Source organism: Dermochelys coriacea, chromosome 1 (genome assembly GCF_009764565.3).
Source record: "Dermochelys coriacea isolate rDerCor1 chromosome 1, rDerCor1.pri.v4, whole genome shotgun sequence".
In the NCBI taxonomy this organism is placed as follows: Eukaryota; Metazoa; Chordata; order Testudines; family Dermochelyidae; genus Dermochelys; species Dermochelys coriacea.
Genome location: NC_050068.2, coordinates 26,489,673 through 26,513,527, shown reverse-complemented (window position 1 = coordinate 26,513,527; position 23,855 = coordinate 26,489,673). Strand labels below are relative to the sequence as shown.

The window sequence follows — 23,855 nt, the reverse complement described above, 5'->3', positions numbered from 1 at the left end:
CCTTTACAAAGCTGGCCTTAAGTAATTTGCCCAAGGTCAAGGAGGGTTGTGATAGAATAGGGACTTGAACCCAGGTCTTTCAAATGCTGGACTAGTGTCCTAACCGCTAGAAAAAACTTCCCTTCATGTTAGATTTTATCATCTTAATAAAACATCACAAAAAGAATGTCATAAGTTTCAGGGGAGTTGCTGTGGTATGCAGAGATGGTAACTGAAACACATGAAAGAATGCATTCAAAACTGTAACCTGCTAAGCAACTTGGAAAGAAAAACAAACACGTAACATAGATTCATAGATACTAAGATCAGAAGGGACCAAACATCATGCAGTCCTGCCACCATACAGCGTAAGGACAGGTCTGGACTTAGGCAGACCTACAAGCAACACCCAAGTGCTACAGGAAGTATTGTTAAGGATTCAGGAAGTGGGATTTTTCCCCATTAGTTTTGAATCAACATGCCAGCATGGAGCAGGGAGGAGGATTATGCTACTTGAGTTGCCAACTTTCAGATAAAGCATAAACTTTAAGTTTACCCAAGTGCAGTCATGAAAAATCCCATGGCATTTTCTGTAAGGCGGGGGGGGAGGGAAGAGGGTGTGGACATAGACACAGGAGGAAGCCTTACTGTTCTAGCCAGATTCTAATTCAGGTTATTACATTTTGCCTGCTCCCTGAAGTTTCAGCAGGACTCTTAGTATCCATCACTTGCTATCGTGCTGCACTGTATTTCACTAATGGATAATGACAGGTTTCAGAGTAAAAAGAAAAGGAGTCTGTATTCGCAAAAAGAAAAGAAGGACTTGTGGCACCTTAGAGACTAAGAAATTTATTTGAACATAAGCTTTCGTGAGCTACAGCTCACTTCATTGGATGCATTCCGATGAAGTGAGCTGTAGCTCACGAAAGCTTATGCTCAAATTTGTTAGTCACTAATGGATAATGTGATTCCAAATCTTCCTGAGAACAGCACTGACACACCTTAATATCGGTAAAGCAAGACTCTCACTACTGAAGCCTTCGATATTTGTTACTTTTAAAATCCATTTCACTAATATATTTGCCTAATTTATAGGTGAAAATCACAGAAGCAATAAAATACAAAATTTACTTGAATGATAAAATTGTGCTACATTTTTGTGTTGTGGACATTCCTACTACCCCGTCTTTTAAAGCTAAGTAGAGCAGACCAAACTAGGAATAACTAGAAAATGGACTACAAATTTTGGCCTACAAGAAAGTATCTGAGCCATAAAAGAAAAACACACAAATAAGCTTTATAAAAGATTTAACTACCAGTGTCTTTCAGGCTATATTATATTAATTTCCTCACTGGCACCCACTGAGTACATATATTCAGGGGGCATCATACTGATTCCTTTTTTCCCCTCATATCTGCTACAATAGACTGCAAGGATGTGGACAAGCCTTTATTACTTCAGAGATGTAGTGCCTAGAGCATCATCCCCTGAAAAAAAAAGAAGTGTATCTGAAATTTATTCTTGCAGAAAGTACACCATACATTGGGAAAATCTTTGACTATGAGAAAAAAAAAAAACATGTGGCACAAAAAGGAATTGAGTTTTGGTCTGTTTGTATAACATCCTTCCTCACAAAGTGCTTTACAGTGACCATGTATACATACAGCATAATATTGATAACGTTACAGAACAGTCTACAGTTTTTGTTGTGTGAACATTTTGGTTGCTTTTGTGGCTTTATCCTTAAAGATTTAAGCCTTAAATGTGAAATTGATCGCTAAGACAATCCAAGTGCATATAGTACTGATGTTGGACATCAGCTAACAAAACAGAATAAGGGAAATAGGAAACACCAAAATGTCATCTCATTGACTGATAATATTTGCCCCCTTAACAATTACAGAGAATATTCAGCAAATGCATACATGTACAGTAATGCACTAAGAAAGGCTATTTGCAGCTATACCTTTGAGTTACAATACTAAAAATGAAGGAGACACTACCAAAATTTTCAAATGTAGGTGTCTGAAATTAGGTACTTAGCACTTGTGAAAATAAGGCTCCTAGGAACTCCCATTGACATCTGTAGAAACTCAGCACTTTTGAGACAGGCTCTTATTAAGGTGTCTAACTAAGGGTATAGAAACCTAACTTTTGACACCGTCATGAAGCTCACTCAATCCTAGGGTGCCTCCTCCTGGCTGCTCTAGAGATTAGCTCCTTCCCTGGGTGCTGCGCAGTCCTCTGGTGGTCTCTCCACCAATTGTCCTCTCTCACCCTGCAGCCCCTATCGCTCCAGGAGCTGCAGCTTCCTCTTGGTGACTTGGAGCTCCAGCCAGGTCTCTGTGGTCCTTCCCTTCTGTGGCATCAGAGTCTCTTGGGGCAAACTATCCCAGGCTTTCTGCTCTCCACTGCTGGTCTGTGCCACTTCCCCAGTAGCTGGTAGAGTAACCTGGACCTGCCCTCTACTCCAGGTTCCAATGCAGGGACCCTCTGATCAGCAGCCAAGGTCTGCACTATCCTAAACCTTGCTGCTTTTCCCTTTCTGACCACCCTGCACCGCTCTGCATAAACTGCAAGCATAAACTCCCTTCTCCCAAGGAATAATTGTTGACTACATACCAGAGTCCCAAACCCACCTCCCTTCACGCAGAGGCCTGCAGGGAAGTAGACTGCAGTCAGTCCCTTTCTGCTCTCAGCTCCTGTTCCCATCCAAGCCTCATCTAATTAATCCCTGCACACTGGCTCCTCCTCCAGGTGCAGCCGGGCAGTTAATTGGCCCACCTAGCCACCTTAACCCTTTCAGGCCTCATATGGGGTGGACACCTCATTACACATGCAAATCTCAACATCTTGGCCAATTTCTTAAGTACAAGTCCTTTGTGCAGTACCTACAAACACCCTTGCATTTACTTTCCTTTTCAAAAAGTGACAAAAGTAGCAACCTGCAAAATTAGTTAAAAAAAAGTAGCCTCACTGTGACCTCAATCTGACATCAGGGACTGCTTGTTCATTATTTCTGGGTGCAGTGGTATCCCTAATATGAATTTAAATTCCAAAGAAAGTCCTGTGATTTTCAGCCTAGCTCACAATCTCACATTTTCTTGTATTGAACTAGAGAAGCATGCGGTAGTAGTGTGAGCACAGGACTGGGAGCTAGGAACAACCTCATTCTAAATCATGCCTCTGAGGCAAAGGTCTCAGACGTTTGTAAGTTTGTTCAGCAGACACAGCATCTCCTTCTCTACCTGGAATCTAACTATGACCAGTGTTTGTAAAGCCTTTGTAAGATGGGGGAAAAGAACTTTTAGTGTTATGTTATGGAGAAGTCATATGTATCCTCCAGTAAGGTTTCAATCACCTGTAAACTATTTTCAATTGCTATTTTTTTCATTTCCTCCCTTGAAATATCCCTTCAATAAGAGGCTAAAACGAAAAGTTTTCACCTTCATAAATCAGTTATGATACAAACTAGTGCTTCAATGTGGTGAAAAAAATATGTTCCATATTTGTGATTAATATTGTAATTAAAATAACTGCCTTAGAAACACACACATTGAAAAACCAATTTGCAGAATGTATTGTCTTATAGTTGCTATAGCTAGTCTCTATGACTAGGGGAAGATAGCTAAAATAGTCACTGTTACCACAGAAGTAACATGGTTCAATCAATCCACACATTTTATCTGTGATTTACAAGATGTACTAATTGACCTCAGTGTACAGTATGCACATAATTCTAGAACTTACAGATGCCAGAACAAACCACCAGCAATTCAACTTCAGGCAAGAGAGATACGCTTTGAACCATAACCTAAAGATAAACTAATGAGAGGTGTCAATCTCAACGAGAAATGTTCCCTTATTTTCTTTCCTATTTGATTTTAGTGGTACCCAAATCACCCAAAAAAGTTAGTGTGAGTGAACATTGAGGTCACCCAAAGTAGACAAGAACAGTGTTAGCTTGCAAGCACAATTACTACAAGAGATGATCACAACAGTTCCTGTCTTCAACCTAGTCTGGGATTTGCAAACAAACACGGGGTCCATACAAAACAAATTAAGTTTAGGAGAGGGGACTTCTTGCATCTGCCTTCAGATGCAAACACAGAAAGACCCTCCCTTTTGCCTTCTTTTGGGTGCTACACAAGAACACTTCTGGAGAAAGCCAAAATCTGAATTACACCCAGGTAGGTCCATTCCAGGTCAGTGACGTCCATCCATGATTATTGGTGATAGAAAATTTGTCAACAAACAGGCATTGGAGAACATTCCCACAGATACAGTCCCACATATACTTGACCATACCTTCAGGTAGAACAAACTTTTTTCCTTAAAAGAATAGGGGAAGAATGTCCAGAGGCCACACCAAAGTAGGGTCCCACGGAGACACTCCAATTTAAGGGCTCATGTCAAAGATTCACTCCAAAAGGATGACATGAATTATGAATCTTATGAGGCTTTAATAATTCATTATGGGGTCTGCTGTCCTCTTCATTGTCTATTTCCATCCAAAAAATCCACTAGCAGTTAAAAGAGCAAGCCACTGAACACGCTATGACTATTAGGACTGCTCCCCCAAATGCTCAGTGGTAGCATAACATATACTCTCTAAAGGCCAAAAATCATCACCTCTCAGAAGAGCTTACAGGCGGTCTTTTGAGGAAAAAAAACAAAGTCACACATGAACAGAGGTTTTTCCATACAGGAATGAACCGGCTGTTGAGCTTCACTTTATAAAGGAAAACTGGGATAGCCAATTGGATCTGAACCATTCTAAAATATTACCAGAAAGCTATATTATGTTTGTAGTTCATTAACTCAAGTATCTTTAGAAATTTGATCACATGAATTAGTCAGGTGTTCTCTCAGTAATTTTCAGTAGTCAAATGCAAAGGCTATTTTAGGCATCTGCAATAAACAGCAATCTTCAAAACTCCACCCCTGGTATCATATGAACACTACAAGCTAGAAAAATAAGGTCATATTTTAATGGTATTTTTAAACTTTAATTGAAAGGAACATTTAAAAAAATCATATTTCACATAGCAAGTAACATAGTTCTGACATAATCACAATGGAAACATATCTATAGAGAACTGCAAAACTGAACACTTCTGCACTGTTTTCTATTTTCATGTATTGTCTCCCAGGGTAGGTTTCCCTTTGTTGTGATCATCGATACCACTACAAATGAGTGGCAATCCAATGTCCTCCTTAGTAAGATGTCAGGCAATTAGCATGGAGTTAGGGCAGCCATGAGGAGCTCCAATTTATATACAAAGTTACGCCCTTCCATTTTATTCCACTGAACTTCCTTGAATGGCCCACGAAGATGGTTCCATTTACTGTCTTGTAGCACATCACTTTTGGGAAGGTCTTTGCACTGACACCGTGGAAACTGAACCATAACTTTGCTGCCACTTTCAGGACCATTACGTACTGCAATGAACAGAAAATACACAAGTATAAAGCCTTTACAGCTTTTTTAATTCATCATATTAAATATCCCTATACAAAGTACACTAACTGGACATTTTCCCTTTAAGTACATTTCCATATTGTAACTAAAAACAAAAAAAATTAAAACGCTGTTACTTCTAATGAAGTCTTCTTCTGACTTGCTCTCAAGTTTTCCCATTTTCCCTGTATGTTTTCATTGCTCTTTTGCACTACATTTACCTGGTCAGAGCAAACCAGCAGTCAACAACTGTATTCAGGAAAGTTAAATGAGCCCAGGAATCCTAAAATGTTTTCAGCAATTCCCATTGAGCTTTATCCCAAGTCTGAATCTTAGGAATGTATTTATGGGCCCTCTCAAGAAGATTTTATAGAGAAATTCTTTCAGTGTACTCACCTGACAATCTTTCAAAGAGACAATTATGAAGTCTCCCAACATTTTTGTTACAGCTACTATCAGAGAGATCTTTGCCATTCTTTTTTTAAAGTACTGTGGGAATCTAGCTCTTTCTCTAAGATAGCACAGTCAAACTGATTTAGTGAGGGGACAAAGCTTTTCAATGCAGCATTATCAGTGCATATGGAAGCATTAGGGCTAGTGATCAGAGCACAAGACCAGGAATGATTAGTTCTAGTGGCCTTATACTATGTGTAATGCAAAATTACTTTATCTTAAATATGCAACAATTTATTTCTCCTGCATTTATTACAGAACAAAATCAGAAAACAATATTTTAAAAAATGCTTTAGTATGTGGGGTAATCGGCTTAAACAGCAACGAGTAGCCAACTTAATTAAATCACTACTTTGCGTAGATGTCAATTCTACCCATAAAATAAAAAGCTTATTTATAAAATACTTTGTTATATAATGCCATAAACTCTCAAGATTGATTCTATAATCAAAACTGCTATAAAGTCTATAGTTCTCATACATTTCTATTATAAATCATAGAAAATTCTACCTGAAATAGCATAGTCTCCGCTTGGCGATGCCACAGTTATTGCTGATGCATTGCCGATACTCTCTACAGGTCCCAGACCCACATGATTACTGAAACTTAACACGTGCCATCCCATAACTTTAGCCAGCTGCTGAACTGCATGTACTTGATGTTGGGACATCTGAAAGAAGACAGAGGATTAGGTTTTTTTTATCTTTGTCTCTTACTGTTTTTGTTGTCCCTGGTTCCTGTTCTTTGTTTCCTGTCCTGTATTACTCATTTAAGAAAAAAAATAAGTGATTTCCACCTCAAATGCACCAACCTGTTTCAGAAGAATTGGTAATTTTATAGAAATACCTCAATTCATATAATAGCAAGTAGAAATTTGACTTCATACATTCCTGTTACTAGCTCATTTGGGGGTGGAGAAGATAGCGTTATTCAGTATACACAAGCTACACAGTTCACTACATCTATAACTCTTTCAGCGTATAGCTTTTGTGAGGTTCTTTACAAGTTCTGGATTTTAAACTAACACAACACAAGTCTCTAAAGCTACTCAAAAAGCTTGTATATGGTTAAGGTTTCAGAAGTGTCCTTCCTTTAGTCCCACATCCAATTAAGAGAGACACCTAACCCTTTTTGTGAAGCATTTACAGGATATTATGCAGAAAAGCAAATAATGAATCATTCCAACATGACAAATTTGGGAAGATTAGAATTGGGGTTACCAAATACACCTTACACCCATGTAACATTCTAGTGGAAACTACAGCAATTGTTTATAAGAAAAAGCATTTTAGTTTGCTTTTAACAATGATTTATTTGTTGGAAACAGGGAGGAGCCAATGCCATGTAACCAGCCAGGTCTCTGTGAACCAGTTTGAAAACTACTTTATTAGAGGAAAATAATACCTCCCTCAACAGAATCTGTTCCAACTTTTCTTTGTCTGAGCATTCCACATTATAAACTGTAAAAAGGTAATGCCTGCATCTTTACTACATAATGTGTATTGAAAAGACTGTCACTTATGAACAAAAACAACAAGACTCATTGTAAACAGTTAAGAAACCACAGTTCATTCAAATGTTAGCTGATTTAGTAGTGTCACATGCAAAGTTGGAAACCCTGACACAACGTTGAAAGTGATATTAAGGGCATGTTAACTATTAAGAACTCCACTCCTGATGGGGTTTGGCTAGAAGTTTGTTTTACATAAAAATACCTTAGTGTCCAACATGGCTCCCACCAAGTAGAATCTTATGATTAAGAAAAGCAGCATGCTTGTTAGATCAGCATTGTGTTCTGAAGGGTCACATGGTGAATAGCACAAACAATGTATTTAAATGTATTTCAAATGAACTTCTTTGTTAGTATTTCTGAACTCACATCCACCTGGCTAAAACATGATACAGTTCCCACAGTTGATACACAAACATTTCTTTATGGAGAATGTGGTCAATCATCACTAAACCCACAAAATTACTGACATTCTTGTATGCACATGTGGAATTTCTACCTAGTTTCTATCTGACAATAAACAATACTTTTGTTTCAAATACACTCATGCTACTTATTATTGTTCATCCCAATCGCAGACACAAGATAAACACATGTAAGTAAAAAAATCCCAGGAATTGAACGTGAGTTTACCTGAGACAGAAGGAAATCCTGTAATTCTTGTTCTTGATGGGACAACGTAATAACTCTTCCATCTCTATGCACTACCCTGATCTGTTCAACTCCAACGTTCAGCTGTAGCTGAATGGACCTTTTAAAGAAAAAAGATACAATCAGTATATTTATTGAAAAATCATCTAGAAGTTGGTAGTTTACAACTACATTAATAAAAGTTCCTAATTTAAAAAGTCACTTTTAAAGGCATCTTACAAACGCTAAAGAACAATCCAAGAGAAAGCTACCATCTTGACACCCTCATGTTCTTGATTAGGACAGACATGGGAAACGGCTTCTATTTGAATGATTAACAAAGCATGAACCTTGTTAGATATGGTAATATAGTACTGAGGCCTGTTTATTAGCCTGAGATAGAATTTTCCGTTTTGTTTGCCTGTCTGACTTTTGATATTCTTATATCCTTACTAACATATGTGAATAAGGAACAAAGACACTGTGTGTTGCTTCTGCCTACAGATGGGGTTTTCTGTATAATGAGAAAAGATAACAGAGCTTAAGTGTTGTATGGCAGGAGTTTAATATATGACTGCCTCGACTCCCAGTTGTGAGGGGCGATATAAGAAACACTAAAAACCAAAGAAAAGGTAGCCTTGGCCAGTACACAACCTCGCTTCCTACCCCTCCCATGGGGCACAAAAGAGGTGGTACTGAAACCCAGAGACTCAAAACTCTCCAAAATGGAACATGACCATAAATTATAATGGGTGGTACCAGCGGTGAGCACTACAGGTATAATTAAGCCTGTTAAGAAGGAGATGGTGGGGAAAAAAGAAAAGCTCTACTGATGTAAAGAGATGGGATTATGCTTGCTTGGTAACCCCAATAAACATTACATTGCCTGCACTTTGGACTCTGGCCTTCTGCTTTCTGTCTGTGTGACAAGAACCAAGGAAGGGCAGGGGAGCCCTAACAAACCTTTCAAGGTTGCTTGGTAAATTCTGTTTAAAATATTTTGGTTAACTTAGAACAGTGGATGTTGGTTTATCATCAGAGATGCAGGTGACATAACATACATCCTCTCTCTCCCAGCCAGCTCTATTCTTGTCAATATCAATATCAATCTCACTCTAGCTGGTAAGATTCCTGTTCGCTGAAGTGCTCCAAGAGCACAGAATCTCTTCAAATGCAATTCCCTGTCAACTTAAAAGAACAGAGCCAGCAGAGGGTGAAGACCCAGTACACCCCACATGGGACTCATCTGTGCTCTCAATAAATTCAGGGTCACCCAATGAAGCACAGAACTGAGGACTTACCAGCATGGCAACTGGAACCAAAGTAACTAAACGAGTAGTAATTCATGCCTTTAATTATTTAAGTGCAAGTCTGCGTGTAGACATTCAATCCTGCAATATGAATGTCTATTTTGGTAGAAGTCTGTGTATAGACACCTGTATTACAGAACGTCCGCACACAGAATTGCACTGAAATTCATGCCTTTAGTTATTTCAAGTGATTATTTTAGTGCCAGTTTCTGTACAGACAAGCCAACAGATATTAATAAGGTTGCAATTCTTGGTTCAGAGATCTAGCAGTTTCTCCAGCCCATTAATGTGGAAGTAGAAGAAAGCATTTTAAAGACACTTTTAGTAACCAGGCCCAACATTTGACTCTTCCCCTAAAGGAATACCGTCAGAGTCATTTGAAGAAAAAGGTAATATATATGTACTAAATTCCTACATAACTGTAACATTTTTGCTACAGAAGGCAGATAGCCTTTAACTTTAGGGTCTCTTCTGAAAGCTGTTTTCGCAGAGTGTTACTTTTAAGTAAAGCTTATCTTAATCTGTGGAAAGTTAAATTTTCTCTCATTCTCTGCAACCACATTAATATTCCATACCTGAACATATAAAGCAAAATACACAAATACTGAGCTCACGTTGGTCTGCCTGAAGTTGGATTGGATCTTATAGGAGCAACACAATGTTATATGCACTCAATCACCATAGCTAAAAGAGACAACTCTATCCAAGTAGTGAATATTTCAGTTTTCATACTTACTTGCATATTTGCTCATATCCTTGGGAAGTTATTAGAACTTTGACACTGGATTCATAAACATCATTTATGTTTGACCAATGGGCCTGAATCTGTGGATCCTCAATACGACTAGCTAAGCTGTCAATGGTTTGAGCAGTTCTAAAAAAACAAAAGCAGAAAAACCACACCCCAGTAATCTTAATTTTTTTTTTTTTTAAAATCGCTTGACAGCCCTAGTTCTATTATGACTTCCATGACTAAAGTGGATAGGGATAATAAAATCATGGTCTAGATATCTAGATCGTGTATGCCACCATCTTTTCTCCAAATAAAGTCAGGGTAGTGAGTAGACCTCAGTTTGATCTAGCCGGTGCTGTAAAGTACACTGTAAAATAAACTTATTTCACAAAACTAAGCTTTATGACACCTAAAGCTACATTTATTTGCATTATAAGGTGAGCAGTTTGGGCACACACAAAGAGACCAAAACAGTTTTGGTGCCTGAATTGCAAAAGAAGCGTATCTACTTACACTTTAAGACTATCTTTGGGGGTGCATGTAAAATATAAACACAGGTTATTCAGCATAGAGATCAGCTATGTGTTTTTACACAGTGTACAGAGGAAAGTACTGAAAAGGACGGAGGTAGTGCTTTTGTTAAAGCAGAGACAACTATCAAGATATTAAAAGTATCCTGCAGAGGGGTATCTTACAAGTAGTATTAAACTTTCTGTTTTTGCATTCCATGGGTGTCACTACACTCACATACTTGGAGATAGGATTTTTAATCTTAAATATTAGGCACCAACAAAAACTCTTAGAAAAGCATTCTGGAACAATAATAATAAGTTTTGGGAACATTTTCAAAAATTAATTCACAGCCTGTGTGGAACACAGAAGGATTAGTTTTACTATGACTTTACCAAGAATAGCTTGTGCGCATACCTGCGCCTCAGAAAGATGTGTTTTGCCTGTTTAATGATCTTTTCCAGAAGCCCTTCATTTGGTTGTAAGGAACTGATGTCATTTTTATCAAAAGCCTGAGGTCCTGCCATTCTCATTCTCTTATGGCCAAATGGAGCACTAGCTGGATGTGGCATCATTGTAGAGCTCAAAGTTTGCTTGTGGAACTGCAACAAACAAGAGCAGTTAGGAGGCATGACAGGAGGAGAAGATAACAAATCTCAAGTACGTGCTCTTCTAATACATACCGCTAACCAATTATAATACACTGCCTCATGTTTTATGAGGATAATTTAAAAAAAAAAATCACACTTCTGGGGGAAAAAAAAAAGCTGCATGCTATTTTAATACCTATAATCACTGTAAAACACTAAGAAAAGTATTCATTTTTCTAGTTTTACTTTGTGCATTTGACTGCACTTTACGAACAGTCCGTTTCATATTTCCCTGTATAGTCTGCTTCCCTGTTTATTTGGATCTTTTGCACACCAGGAAGGGAAAACTAAAAGGGAGGAGATGTTGCATTATGCATCAAGAATAAATACACTAGTTCTGAGGTCCAGACGGAAATGAGTGGCAGACCAGTTGAAAGTCTCAGAGTAAAGATAAAAAGGGAGAAAAATAGGAGTGACATCATGATTAAGGCTGCGTGTCTGTCACGGAGGTCACGGAAGTCACAGATTCTGTGACATTCCATGACCTCTGTGACTTCTGCAGTGGCTGTGGCCAGCCGCTGCTTGGGCAGTCTCGTGCCACCATGCTCCGTGGGCCACCTCGCCAGCAGCAGTAGCTTGGGTGGGGAACCAGCGCTGGGGTGCAGGACGACACTTATTTCGGGGGATTCCCTGGAAGTGGCTGGCATGTCCCTGTAGCTCCTAGGTGGAGGGACCAGGAGGCTCTGCAGCTGCCCCCGCCTGCGGGCACCGCCCCCACAGTTCCCATTAGCTGCGGTTCCCAGTGAATGGGAGCTGCGGAGCCAGTGTGTGGAGACCCCGGCCTTCCCTCCCTCTAGGAGCTACAAGGACATGCCGGTCGCTTCTGGGGAGCTACACGGAGCCAGGTAGGGAGCCTGCTAGCCCTGCCAACCCTCCCTTCCCCCAGCACCTGCGGGGTTCCCAGGCCAACCTCCCCCACCAGCACCCAAAGCCCAAGTTTTAGTTAGGGGTATATAGTACAAGTCATGGACAGGTCATGGCTGTGAATTTTTGTTTACTGCCAGTGACCTGTCCATGACTTTACTAAAAATACCCATGACTAAAACATAGCCTTAATCATGGTAGAAGTCTCTATAGACTAACTAAATCAGGAAGAGGAAGTCGATGAGGCATTTCTAGAACAACCAACAGAAATATCCAAAACACAAGACCTGGTAGTAATGGAGGGGGAGGAAGAGAGATTAACTGCCCAAATGTCTATTGCAATAGTATGACAACATATAAAGTTTCCCACAAGTTCTTGGAATGTACTGGAGACAATTTTTTGTTTCAGAAAGTTAGGAAAGTAACTGGAGGACAGCCATGTTAGATTTGATTCTGACCAACACAGAGGAGTTGGTTGCAAATCTGAAGGTGGAAGTCAATTTGGGTAAAAGTGATTATGAGAGGACAGATTTCATGAGTCTAAGGAAAGCAAAGAGTAAGACCAGCAGAATAAGGAAAATGGACTTTGAGAAAAAACAGACTTGAACAAACTCAGAGAGCTAGTAGGAATGAAAATGGGAAGAAAATCTAAGGGATAAAAAGTTCAGAAGAGCTGGCAGTTTCTCAATGAGACAACATTAAAGGCACAACTGAAAACTATTCCGATGTGAAGGAAAGATACCAAAAATAGTAAAAAGAAAAGGAGTACTTCTGGCACCTTAGAGACTAACAAATTTATTAGAGCATAAGCTTTCGTGAGCTACAGCTCAGCTCACGAAAGCTTATGCTCTAATAAATTTGTTAGTCTCTAAGGTGCCACAAGTACTCCTTTTCTTTTTGCGAATACAGACTAACACGGCTGCTACTCTGAAACCTGTCAAAAATAGTAAGAGGCCAATAGGGCTCCATCAAGAGCTCTTTAATGACCAGAAAACCAAAAAGGAATCCTACAACAAAGGAAAACATGGACAAATTGCTAAGGAGGAATACAGAAGAATAGCACAAACATGTAGGGACAAAATCAGGCTAAGATACAAAATGAGTTACATCTAACAAGGGACATAAAAGACAAAAGAGGTTCTGTAAATACAGCAGGAGCAAGAGAAAGACAAAGGGAAGTATAGGCCTTCTATCACAGGGGAAAAGAGCAAATAACTGAGGACATCAAGAAGGCTGAGGTGTGTAATGCCTATTTTGCTTCAGTATTCACTGGAACCATGCTGAAGAAGATGCACATATCCTGGTCATATGATCTCAGAACTTTCTAGAGTAGAACTTTCTACTTTTTTTTTTTTTTAAAAAGGCTATGCATGTCTTTGTGCTTTCCTTGCCCCCAAAGAGATATAAGGGGGCACAGACTCATGCAGCTCCTTCTAATGAATCAAGAATTTATAGTAAGAGTCCAGAATAGTGAAAAAGAGGAATGGGGAGAATGATCTCAAAAGAACCACAATTATGGTAAGTAACTGTTCTTTCCACTTTAAGCATTGTCTGCATGGACCATTCTCCTGAAATGAGCATCTGACTTAGAGGCTACATTCAGGAAACAATATCCCATGAAGGTCCAAGTGGAACTCCTGGTATCAGCTTTGCATATCTACACAATAGTGGCATTTCTCAGATATGCAACAGAGGCTGCCTTATACAGCTGGATAGAAAATGACTGGCCTCTGGCAGTATTATAATTATATGATGTGCTCAGAGACTATGAATGGGAAATAAGAGAACTTCAGTGTTCAACTAAAAATGCATTACCTCTCTGATCAGCTGATGCAAATTGTGTTCCAGAACATAGAGGTGATCCTCTGGACTTTGTTTTTCAGAAGCAGCTTTTTGGGATTTCTTATCATTAGAAGAGTGACACAAAGAAATAGACAACTGCAAACCTGTATAAAGCAAATGAAAAGCAAAAACACTTGTCAACATTATCATGCTGATAAGTAGAAACAAGACAGGATAATTTATTCTTCTCTTCCCCTTATCCCCTTTCAGAATCAGTAGCTTTGCAATCAATGTTGTTTCAGAGAAATTCAAACAAACTATCATGTCACACTGTGCAAACCAGAAAAGAAAAGATGATCATTTTGCCAATTTGTAATTCAAGATATAATTAAAAAAAAGTGCCCAGGGATCAACTCGTGACTTAAGAGGTATTTTTCATTTATAATTCCTTATCAAGTGAAGAAAAGGAAAGTCTCCTAAGAGCGAGACCCAGCAGCATACTGGGGAAGAAATAATTCTCATATCATCCAGTTTACCAACCATTATATTTTTTGAAGCAATCCAAAAAAATCTTCAAAAGATGGAGTCAGGATCACCCTCAGCGGGGGTGGGTGGAAGCGGAGGGGGGAAGAAGAGAGGATGGTGTAGATTCTCAAGGCAACTCTGAGCACAGAGGATGTTTTCAGAGTCCCCATATTGTTGGGCCAGCCTGATTGAAGGGTATTAGACTTAGCTCTATTCAGGTACCATTAATACAAGTCAATTAGAAGTTTTGTAGTCTCCCATAAACATACCTCTGGAGAGAAGGACTGATAAAAACCCTCAAATTCCAGTCCCCACAAGGTGGTATACTGGACTACCACAACTTTTGTTGTTGGTACCACTACTACTGAAATAATACAAGTGCACCATGACGGTAATTTAAAACAAAACAAAACACGCTTTAGTCAGAAAAGATCAGATGCATAATGTGGTTTCTAGGGAAGTCTTACTTTTAATCCAATTCTTCATTTGGTATAAGGACAGACAAGGAGGTCAACTGACCTTGCCTAAACATCATACAAATCAAAGTTTAAGTCTGGATTAAAATAGACAATTCTGTTGATTCCATGTTCCTCGACAAGAGTCTCGCAAGGCTTCTTACCTGGAAAAGGCTGGGAGATGATCTGGTTCTTCACAACAATGTGAGGAATTTGTGATTTAATTTGAACAGCTTCTCGAGACAACTGAGCAAATATTTCTTTACATAAGAGAACATTTTGTGCAGCCTCCAGTTTTGTCTGCCAATGTGGAGCACCTGAAATACACGAGCCATCCAAGTTTTCAAAGAAACAAAAAGCAACCCATTTTACTAATTTAGATCTCAGCTGTTAGAGAATGACTAAGGCACCAAGTGATCAGTGTGACTGGAAAAATCTAGCCTACTGTTCCCACCTAAGCTGAACCTTGTTATAATATTATCTCAATTATGTGAGTGAACACCAAACATTAGTGAATTTTAACCATGCTTACATGTGCACTTTATTAACTATTTGTATTGCACTAGCACCTAGATAGCCCTGCTACACTGTGCTGGGCACTGTACAAACAGTTAAGACAACAGTCTGCTTACTTGGTTTGCAATCTCTTTGAGGCACACTTTCAAAACAGTGTATTTAGACTTGCAAAGTTAACACATGCACATAAACACACAACATTTTTTAAAATCAGGAAGGTGCTTCAGTATGGATTTAGAAGCCAAAATTTAGGCTCCCATTTTTAAAAATATTGGCCTGAATAAATAGATGGGCCTCATGCCCTGAACATAAAGATTACCATACGAGATCAGACCAGTGGTCTATCTAGTACAGAATTCTGTCTATGAGCAGCCAGCACCAAGTTTCTTTTTAAGCCCAAAACTTAGTGACTGGCTTCTGAAGCATGAAATCTCATGTCTTAGTTTGAAATTGTGGAGGTCATTATTCATAAGAACATCTAGTTTTTTTTAAATTCTGCTAAGCTTTTAGATTCACTGATATCTTACAGAAAAGAAATTCCACAGATTCCGTAAGTGTTATGAAAAAACATTTCCACTTATGAGTTTTTAAAAGTATCACCTTTCATTCAGACTGGATGTCCTCCTGGGCTTGTATTATGAGAAAAGGTAAATAGGAGCATCCAATTCACCTGCTCTATACTGCTATCATTTCCCCTTATAATTGTCTCCTCACTAGAGTTAACTCCCAATGTTTTCACGCTCTCCCTGCATCTAGTACTTTTTATTACTCACCTTTAAATCTCTTCTAATCATATTAAATCTCTTTTGAGATGGAGTGGCCAGAACCGACTATGGTATTCCAAATGACAACATACCATCAATTCACATAAAACCACTGGTCTGTCAGGCAAATGGGAAAATTATTTCCAGCACTGAGCACTCCCCAATTAAAATGCCCAGCCTTGAAACAGTTAAATCTCAGAAATATGCAAGAATATCCAAGCTGACCTCACCTGTCAAGAGACTGCCTCTCCCCATGCACTAGCATAAGGAGCCAGGTCCCAGACCATTCAGGACTTAATATTGCTCTATAAACACCTTTAATTGCACAGGCAACTAATGCAGACCTTAAAGAACTGGCGTAATAAGCTCCTCCTTTCATCCAACACCACTAAATAAGTGGGCGGCTACTGCTGAACACTGTACCAGTCGTATCTAATAGAAATTTCCATTTAGCAAAGAATATATAGTATTTATTACATAAACTAATAACTCCAACTTCACTCCATGAAGACTATTTCAAGTAGTTTTCTTTAATCGTACTGTGTTTTTTCCTGCATTTACTTAATAGCAATACAAGAGATTGACGGGATAGACTTTGTGTTCCCAATTTACAGATATCTTCTAAACACTAAATTTACAGTAGAACCTCAATTTTATGAGCACCAATCGTACGAATGACCAATTATAAAGATCATTCTTTGCAACCGGGGGGGGGGGGTGGAGAGTGTGAGTGCGTGTGAAATCACGTAACAGAAGTGATGTTGATGAAGAACAAGTCAATATGCCTTCACATTCCAAGCCTTTAGAGTGCACTGGAAATTGCTTAGCAATGGGTTAAAGGACAAGAAGAAAGCAGTGCACCACACCTACTGTAATTCTGAGATCAATTTTATGAGCTCCTTAATCCTCAATTAATTTGTAAAATACAGGCGTCCTGTTTATACAAGTAAATCTCAGAAACTTGCTCTTAATTTCTTAAACAGTTCTATAAATGATCTGAGCTGACATCACATGTCTCAATCTAAATTTTGGCTTGAAACAGAATATTAAATAAACTGAGTTACCATTAATATTAACCTTTTCAAGCAAAATTTAGCTACTTTGCTCCAGGAACTACAGAAGGCACCTGATGTGCTTCTTTCTCCCTGTTGCTCCTCCCCGTCAAAAACACGATTATACCTTAGTTTATCCTGTTGTATACTTGGAATACTTAAAATATATACAAGTAAAATAATTTGAGAAAAGGGTTTAAATGGAACCCATATTATGCAAGTGATTTTCAATTAATCTCAAATTAGATGGTTGACTCTCCTTCTAAACAAATATGGTTTTAACATCTTCATTTCAGAAGCCAAGCATGTGCATTAGAGTCATTGAAGGAATTTTTACACCTTCAACAGCATCATATCCATATGTACATTTTGAAAGGGTCACATTTACAAAGTCTCATTTTGCATTTAGGTGAAGAATTTCAGCTAAATCAAGAATGAGAAAATTATTTCCCCTTTTGTTCTTATTTTCAGGTACTACTCGAGTATTTCTCCATAATATGAGATTCACCAATTTAGTGTCAAATGCAAACTCAATCCCTAAGACTGGCGCTTAAAGAATGTACCTGGTTTCGATTTTGGCAGAGGTCTTTTAAACAGGTTAACTGTGCCAAGGTCACCTATGTCTGGAGCTTGCTTTTGAATAGAAACCTATACAAGAAAATGAAAAAGAATGTTACTTGTCTTGTTTTCTGTATTATAACTAAATGAATAGTACAGAAACTATCCAACAAATGTTTCTGGCAAACCTTTATATAGGCTGATCCCTCTAAATCACTTGGAATCTGAACATCCAAAGGACAGTAATCTTCTGGTATCTTCTTATCCAGATCAATATCTGTGTTCTTTATCACTTCAAATGTGCCATGATGAGGGAAGAGGGATCCTAAAAAGGGAAACAGAAAATATCATGAAAACATCTAAAAACTTTCACAAGACAACGTTTTTATGGATTAGAAGTCTTCTCATCTTTGCATCGTATGAGAGATATTGCTTACATTTGACTAACATTGTTTCTTGGGGGCGGGGGGTGGTTTTCAATTCAGTAAAATGTCTCATCTCCACCCCATAATTGTCAATTGAAGAGGCTCTACGTGTTATCACTAAGAAATACAGTGGAACAATATGATTTGAATTATATGGTTTCCTTTCCTTTTTTCTGGGCATTGGGAGTGGGGGAGGTAAGAGAGGGGAGTTGTTGGCTTAAATGTCGTGGTACCTGTGATTTTACTAGTAAGGGACGTTGCACCTGAATATTTTACTCCCAGCTCAAAATGATCACATTATGTTTCCACATAATGCTTAAAACTCTTTGGATTTATTTTTTTAACAGATTAATGTACAGATATTTAGATGGTACAATAAAGTGGTTCTTTCATTTTGTCATGGTGATGCCACATTCTCCTTTAGGCCGCAAACACTTACACAAGGGCTTACGTGTGTGTAATTCATCACTTGCTTAATTACTTACTGAATCAGGACATTATTAACCTTGTATGAACAACAACACAACCAACCACCTTTTGTGTATCGTACTAGATCTCTTTCCCAGGTTATAGTACCTAGTATGTTCTATTCAATAACATTTTATCATCTCTCATTTAATACTTCACAAACTACATTTTAGTATTGTAAAGTCTGTACTTTGGAATATGGGGGGTTGTATATCAATTCAGAAAAGAATAAAAGTGACCAAATATCTTTTGAATAATTTTTACAGAACAAATCTAGATAATAGAAATCAGAGATGAAGAAAAACTACTATTCATCTAACCCACCCCAATGCAGGATTGATCCTTAAAAGTATCTTTTCAGTACTCCAAACAGTCCTTTTAATGTAACAAAAGTGATGCAGCTTTATCACTATCTTTGAGATCTCAATACCAGGATGTTTCTCCTGTTATTAAATATAAGTTCTCCTTTTTCTTAGTTCCTTCACAGTATTTATAGTATTTTACCACTTCAAATCATTCCTTTCCAACTTTGGTGTTTACAATTAATTGTCAAAAATGGTTTAGTGAAATAAAAGATTTAAGATTCATTCTTGATACCTGCACTTCTGTAGCTCAGATCCCCGAGGATTTTATCTCCCACTTTCCTCAGCTTCCAGTGCTGCCTCAATCTCAAGAGCTCAGAGTTGAAATCTCGCTGTCTTTTATTTTCCTGGTTTTCTGCAACTGATTTGGATAATCTTTCTGCTCCTTTCAACAGGATTTGGGCTGCTCCAGCTAGTGACTTCTTCTTTGAAATTAACTGTAAAGTCTGAGGATTCTGGAAATATGAAAATAAATTCCAATTTTGAGCTGTTGTAAATATTTTTAATTTGTAAACAAATCTTCATAGTTCTAATTATTGGAAACTAGTAGTGACTAAAAATTGTCGTCTGCTGTGCTATTTAGTAACTGATTTTGAAATTATGCTACGTCTACACTAGAAACTTCAAAGCGCTGCCACAGGAGCACTTTGAAGTGTGAGTGTGGTCAGGCGTGAGCGCTCCTGGTAATCCACCTCCACAAGGGGAATAGCTCCAAGCGCTGGGAGCACTGCTTCCAGCGCTTGGAGCCTGTCCACACTGACGCTTTAAAGCGTACTAACTTGCTGTGCTGTGGAGGGTGATTTTTCACCCCCCCTGAGCCAGCAAGTTAGAATGCTATAAAATGTAAGTGTAGACAAGCCCTTAGTTTCATATGCAGGTATCACACTACTATAAGTAGCACACTTACTGGCAGCCTCAGCAGATACATCACTGAGACTGAGCTACCCTCTCTCCCCTAGAAGTGGTCCCTCCAGTTGAAAGATGAGGCACTGTGGTAGGACAGGATGGGGAGGCTTGCCCTAGGCTATACCTGTTTTGTGGTTATGTAAGAAGTCCCAGTTGTATGGGATCTTCAGTATTAAGTTATCAGGATGTATTAAACAGTAAGATCGTTTGTACCTGCTTTGGGGGAAGCGGATCCTGAACAACTGGATCCAGAGTCATGAATTTTTTATCTTTGACAATGCTGAGAACATCATAGAGCACACACATCTCAGTCAAGGCACCTCTTAAATTGTTTCTCACTGAATCCCAAGGCCAAAGAGATGGTTGAAACTTTACCAACCCTAAGCACAAAAACAAAACAAAGGTTTATATTCCAATTGCAAATACAGTGTCTATACCATACTGGTCCTTAAACTGAAAGCAGAGCATAAACAGTCTGCAAATAATCTGAAAATTTTGCATTTTAAAATACACCTTTTATTTATGTAGGTGTATGTTAAATGTCCTCCTCTGAGCCTAATCCAGAAAGAATAAGAGCCTTATTGCCCCAGCTAAAGTGCCACAGCTCTTTAGCTCAGTTCAAAATGAAACAGCACATGGCTTTTACTTTGGAGTCTCTGGTGCACTGGTCAAGTCATGTAAGTGGGAGCTTGTTCAGGATCTGAAGTGCTTTAGGCCTCAAATGCACAAACCAGGTTGCATTAGCAATCGGCTAATATAGGCGACTGCAATGACAGGACACCCAAACTCATGTTTTGACTAGTATGTCTCTCCCAGGAAAGAGTTACCACCATAGTTTGCTCAGCTATTGAGGGAGAAAGGTATCTCATACTACATTCAATGCAGAACCCCCCACCCTAGTACTGCTTGGCTGCCAACACTAGTGGTCAGAATACACAGGCTCAGGCAGGGCATGGACCATGACAGCGCTGGATGCTGCCGAAGGCTAGTTTAGTCCAGGAGTGGCATTTCCACGTCACCCGAACCACTTCGTGGCATGGATCCTACCCGCTGCGCCGCACAGGTGGGCCTGCAAGGATCCCAGCGACTTCAGCGGGGCCACCCGTGCTGCGCAGCTCTCGGGTCAGGGCCAACACGCCAGGCCCCTTAGGGGCTGGCCACGACTCACAGAACGCACCGGAGCTGGGCTAGGACGCTGCCCCGTGCGGAGGGCTGCCCCTGGGGATCCAGGAGGGGCACCGGCGCTGCCTCCCGGAGGCTGGGTCCCAGCGCGGGGGCAGCGGGCGGCGGTGGGGAGCCCTGCGGCGGGGCGGAGGCGCGCAGCCGAGGGGGTGTGTGTGTGGGGGGGGGGTCCTTGCTGCCCCCCCCCCGCCCCGTTCTCTCTCTCTCACCCTCCTCGTCCTCGGCGTCCCCGGGCGCGGCCCAGTCGCGGGCCTGCGCGCCAGGCGGCGGCGGCGGCTCGTCCTCCTCGGAGCCGGAGCCCTGGCTGAAGTCGATGCGCTGCGCCAGGCGCGCCAGGTTCTGGGACATGGAGAGCGGCTGCAGGTAGGTCTCGCTGCCGTCCAGCCCCACCTCCTGCACCTGCTTCTCGCTCGCCGACTCGATGCTGATCCGCACCGCCGGCGCCCCCGACATCTTCCCGGCGGCTGGGGCGCCGCGGGCCACGGGCGAGCGGAGCGCGCAGCCCCCTCCCCCCGAGCCGAGGCTGACAGGCCCCGCCGAGCATGCGCACCACGCCTACGGGCAGCGGCCAGGGACACACCGCCTCGGGGCGCGGCCACCGCCCGGCGGCCGCTGCGGGCTTCGGCTCTTTCCGGAGGGGGCCTCGGGAGAGTTCGGACTTGCGGGGTCCCGGCGGGGAAGTGGAGAACAGAGGGAGGCGCTGCCTAGGTCCGGCCGTGGGGCGGGGGCGAGACCCGGCGGCCCGGGCTTGGTTCTGTGCCGGTCTAGAGTTGCCGCCCCGCAGCCGGGTTGTCAGGCGCGGCGTGGGGAGGAGCTTGCCGTGCCTCAGCCCCCGCCCCCCTCTACAACAAGCGCCAGCTGGTGCCCCTCCCCCCCCCTTTTTGTGGTCGGAAAGGGCAAGATCTAAGTTTCCACACGCCGAGGGCGTGGCTACGCTTGCAGACGTAGAGCGCCCTGAGTTAAACCCGCCTGCGGAGAGCGCCGTGGGGCAAGCGCCAGGCTGTCCACGCAGACAGCTCCAAGCGCACGGGCGTGGCCACGTTTGCGGCCCCGGGAGCGGTGCATTGTGGGCAGCTGCCCCACAGAGCACCCCGTCCCATTCAGGCGCTGTGGCTTGTGGGAAGGGGGCGCGGGGCGTTCTGGGTCCTGTCCCAACGCCCCGTCATGCATCGGCTGGCATCCCAGCACTCCCTCTGCTTCCCTCCACATTTAGCACCGTCTTTTGTACTGCGTGCTCTGTCTTCCCTTTCGGTCTGCGGGAACGGTGCCCGAACGGCTGAGGAGTATGCTGACGAGTCTCGCCAGCACGTCACGTTTGGTAGTCGAGTTATTCCTTATGATCCAAAATGACGGTGAGGGCTCCGAAATTCATATCGACTCAAATAACGCATATGACACAAGTTTGCTTGTTTCAGAGTAGCAGCCGTGTTAGTCTGTATTCGCAAAAAGAAAAGGGGTACTTGTGGCACCTTGCTGTAGCTCACGAAAGCTTATGCTCTAATAAATTTGTTAGTCTCTAAGGTGCCACAAGTACTCCTTTAAGTTTGCTTGTGGCATTCACGGACATGCTCACCGCCGTGGAACGCCGCTTTTGGGCTCAGGAAACAAGCACTGAGTGGTGGGATCACATCGTCATGCAAGTCTGGGATGACGAGCAGTGGCTGCAGAACTTTCAGATGAAAAAAGCCACTTTCATGGGACTGTGTGAGGAGCTCGCCCCAACCCTGTGGCGCAAGGACACGAGATTGAGAGCTTCCCTGACGGTGGAGAAGCGGGTAGCTATTGCAATCTGGCAATTCCAGACAGCTACCGATCGGTTGCTAACCAGTTGGGAGTGGGAAAGTCGACCGTTGGAATCGTATTGATGCAAGGTTGCAGGGCTATTATCGCATCCTGACAGAAGAGCTGTGACTCTGGGTAACGTGTATGACATTGTGGATGGTTTTGCACAAATGGGTTTCCCTAACTACAGAGGGGCGATAGATGGCACACATATTCTAATTCTGGCACCAGTCCACCTAGCCTCCGAGTACGTTAATCGGAAGAGGTATTTCTCTATGGTTCTCCAGGTGCTTGTGAATCACCGTGGGTGTTTTATTGACATTAGCACAGGCTGACCTGAAAAGGTGCATGATGCACGCATCTTCCGGAACACTGGCCTGTTCAGGAAGCTGCAAGCTGGGACTTTTTTCCCAGACCAGAAGATCACTGTAGGGGAAGTCAAAATGCCCACTGTGATCCTTGGAGACCCTGCTTACCTTTTAATGCAGTGGCTCACGAAACCCTATACAGGGAGCCTTGACAGCAGCAAGGAGCGGTTCAACAACAGGCTGAGCCAGTGCAGAATGACTGGGGAGTGTACTTTTGGCCGTTTAAAGGGCCGCTGGCGCTCTCTATATGGGAAGCTGGACCTGGCCAATGACAGCATCCTCACGGTTATATCTGCGTGCTGTACCCTCCGTAACATTTGTGAAGGGAAGGATGAACGATTCATTCAGGCATGGAATGCGGCGGTTCAACACCTGGAGGCTGAATTTGAACAGTCAGAGAGCAGGGCTATTAGAGGGGCCCAGAGCGGGGCTGCAAGGATTAGGGATACCTTGAGGGAGCAATTTGAGGCAGAAAGTCACCAGTAATGTCTGGTACCCTGCACGGAAGTGAAGTGCAGTGGTTCTAATGTTAGTAGGAATCTGTGTTTGCTACACTTACTTGAAGTGCCTGGTTTGTTCCTGGGCTAAGGTATCTTTTACTTTATGCAA

General features: G+C 41.5%; 1 protein-coding gene across 5 annotated transcripts; it reads right to left on the bottom strand.

Moving 5' to 3' along the window:
• Window positions 1-4,949: 4,949 nt before the first annotated feature.
• MED17 (mediator complex subunit 17) lies at window positions 4,950-21,920 on the bottom strand. 5 transcript variants are annotated; one of them, XM_038371551.2, is made up of 12 exons: window positions 21,306-21,920; window positions 20,128-20,294; window positions 19,244-19,463; window positions 17,942-18,078; window positions 17,759-17,843; window positions 15,028-15,180; window positions 13,917-14,047; window positions 11,005-11,189; window positions 10,081-10,218; window positions 8,038-8,155; window positions 6,405-6,564; window positions 4,950-5,422 (listed from the first exon to the last, which is right to left on the bottom strand). In XM_038371551.2, the coding sequence occupies exons 1-12, from the start codon at window positions 21,547-21,549 to the stop codon at window positions 5,217-5,219; spliced, it is 1,944 nt and encodes a 647-aa protein (XP_038227479.1). In that variant the 5' UTR covers window positions 21,550-21,920; the 3' UTR covers window positions 4,950-5,216. The 5 variants fall into 5 exon arrangements, with proteins under 5 accessions (XP_038227479.1, XP_043360082.1, XP_043360083.1 ...); XM_043504147.1 differs by lacking the exon at window positions 21,306-21,920 and adding an exon at window positions 20,706-21,130; XM_043504148.1 differs by lacking the exon at window positions 21,306-21,920 and adding an exon at window positions 20,428-20,443.
• Window positions 21,921-23,855: the final 1,935 nt, after the last annotated feature.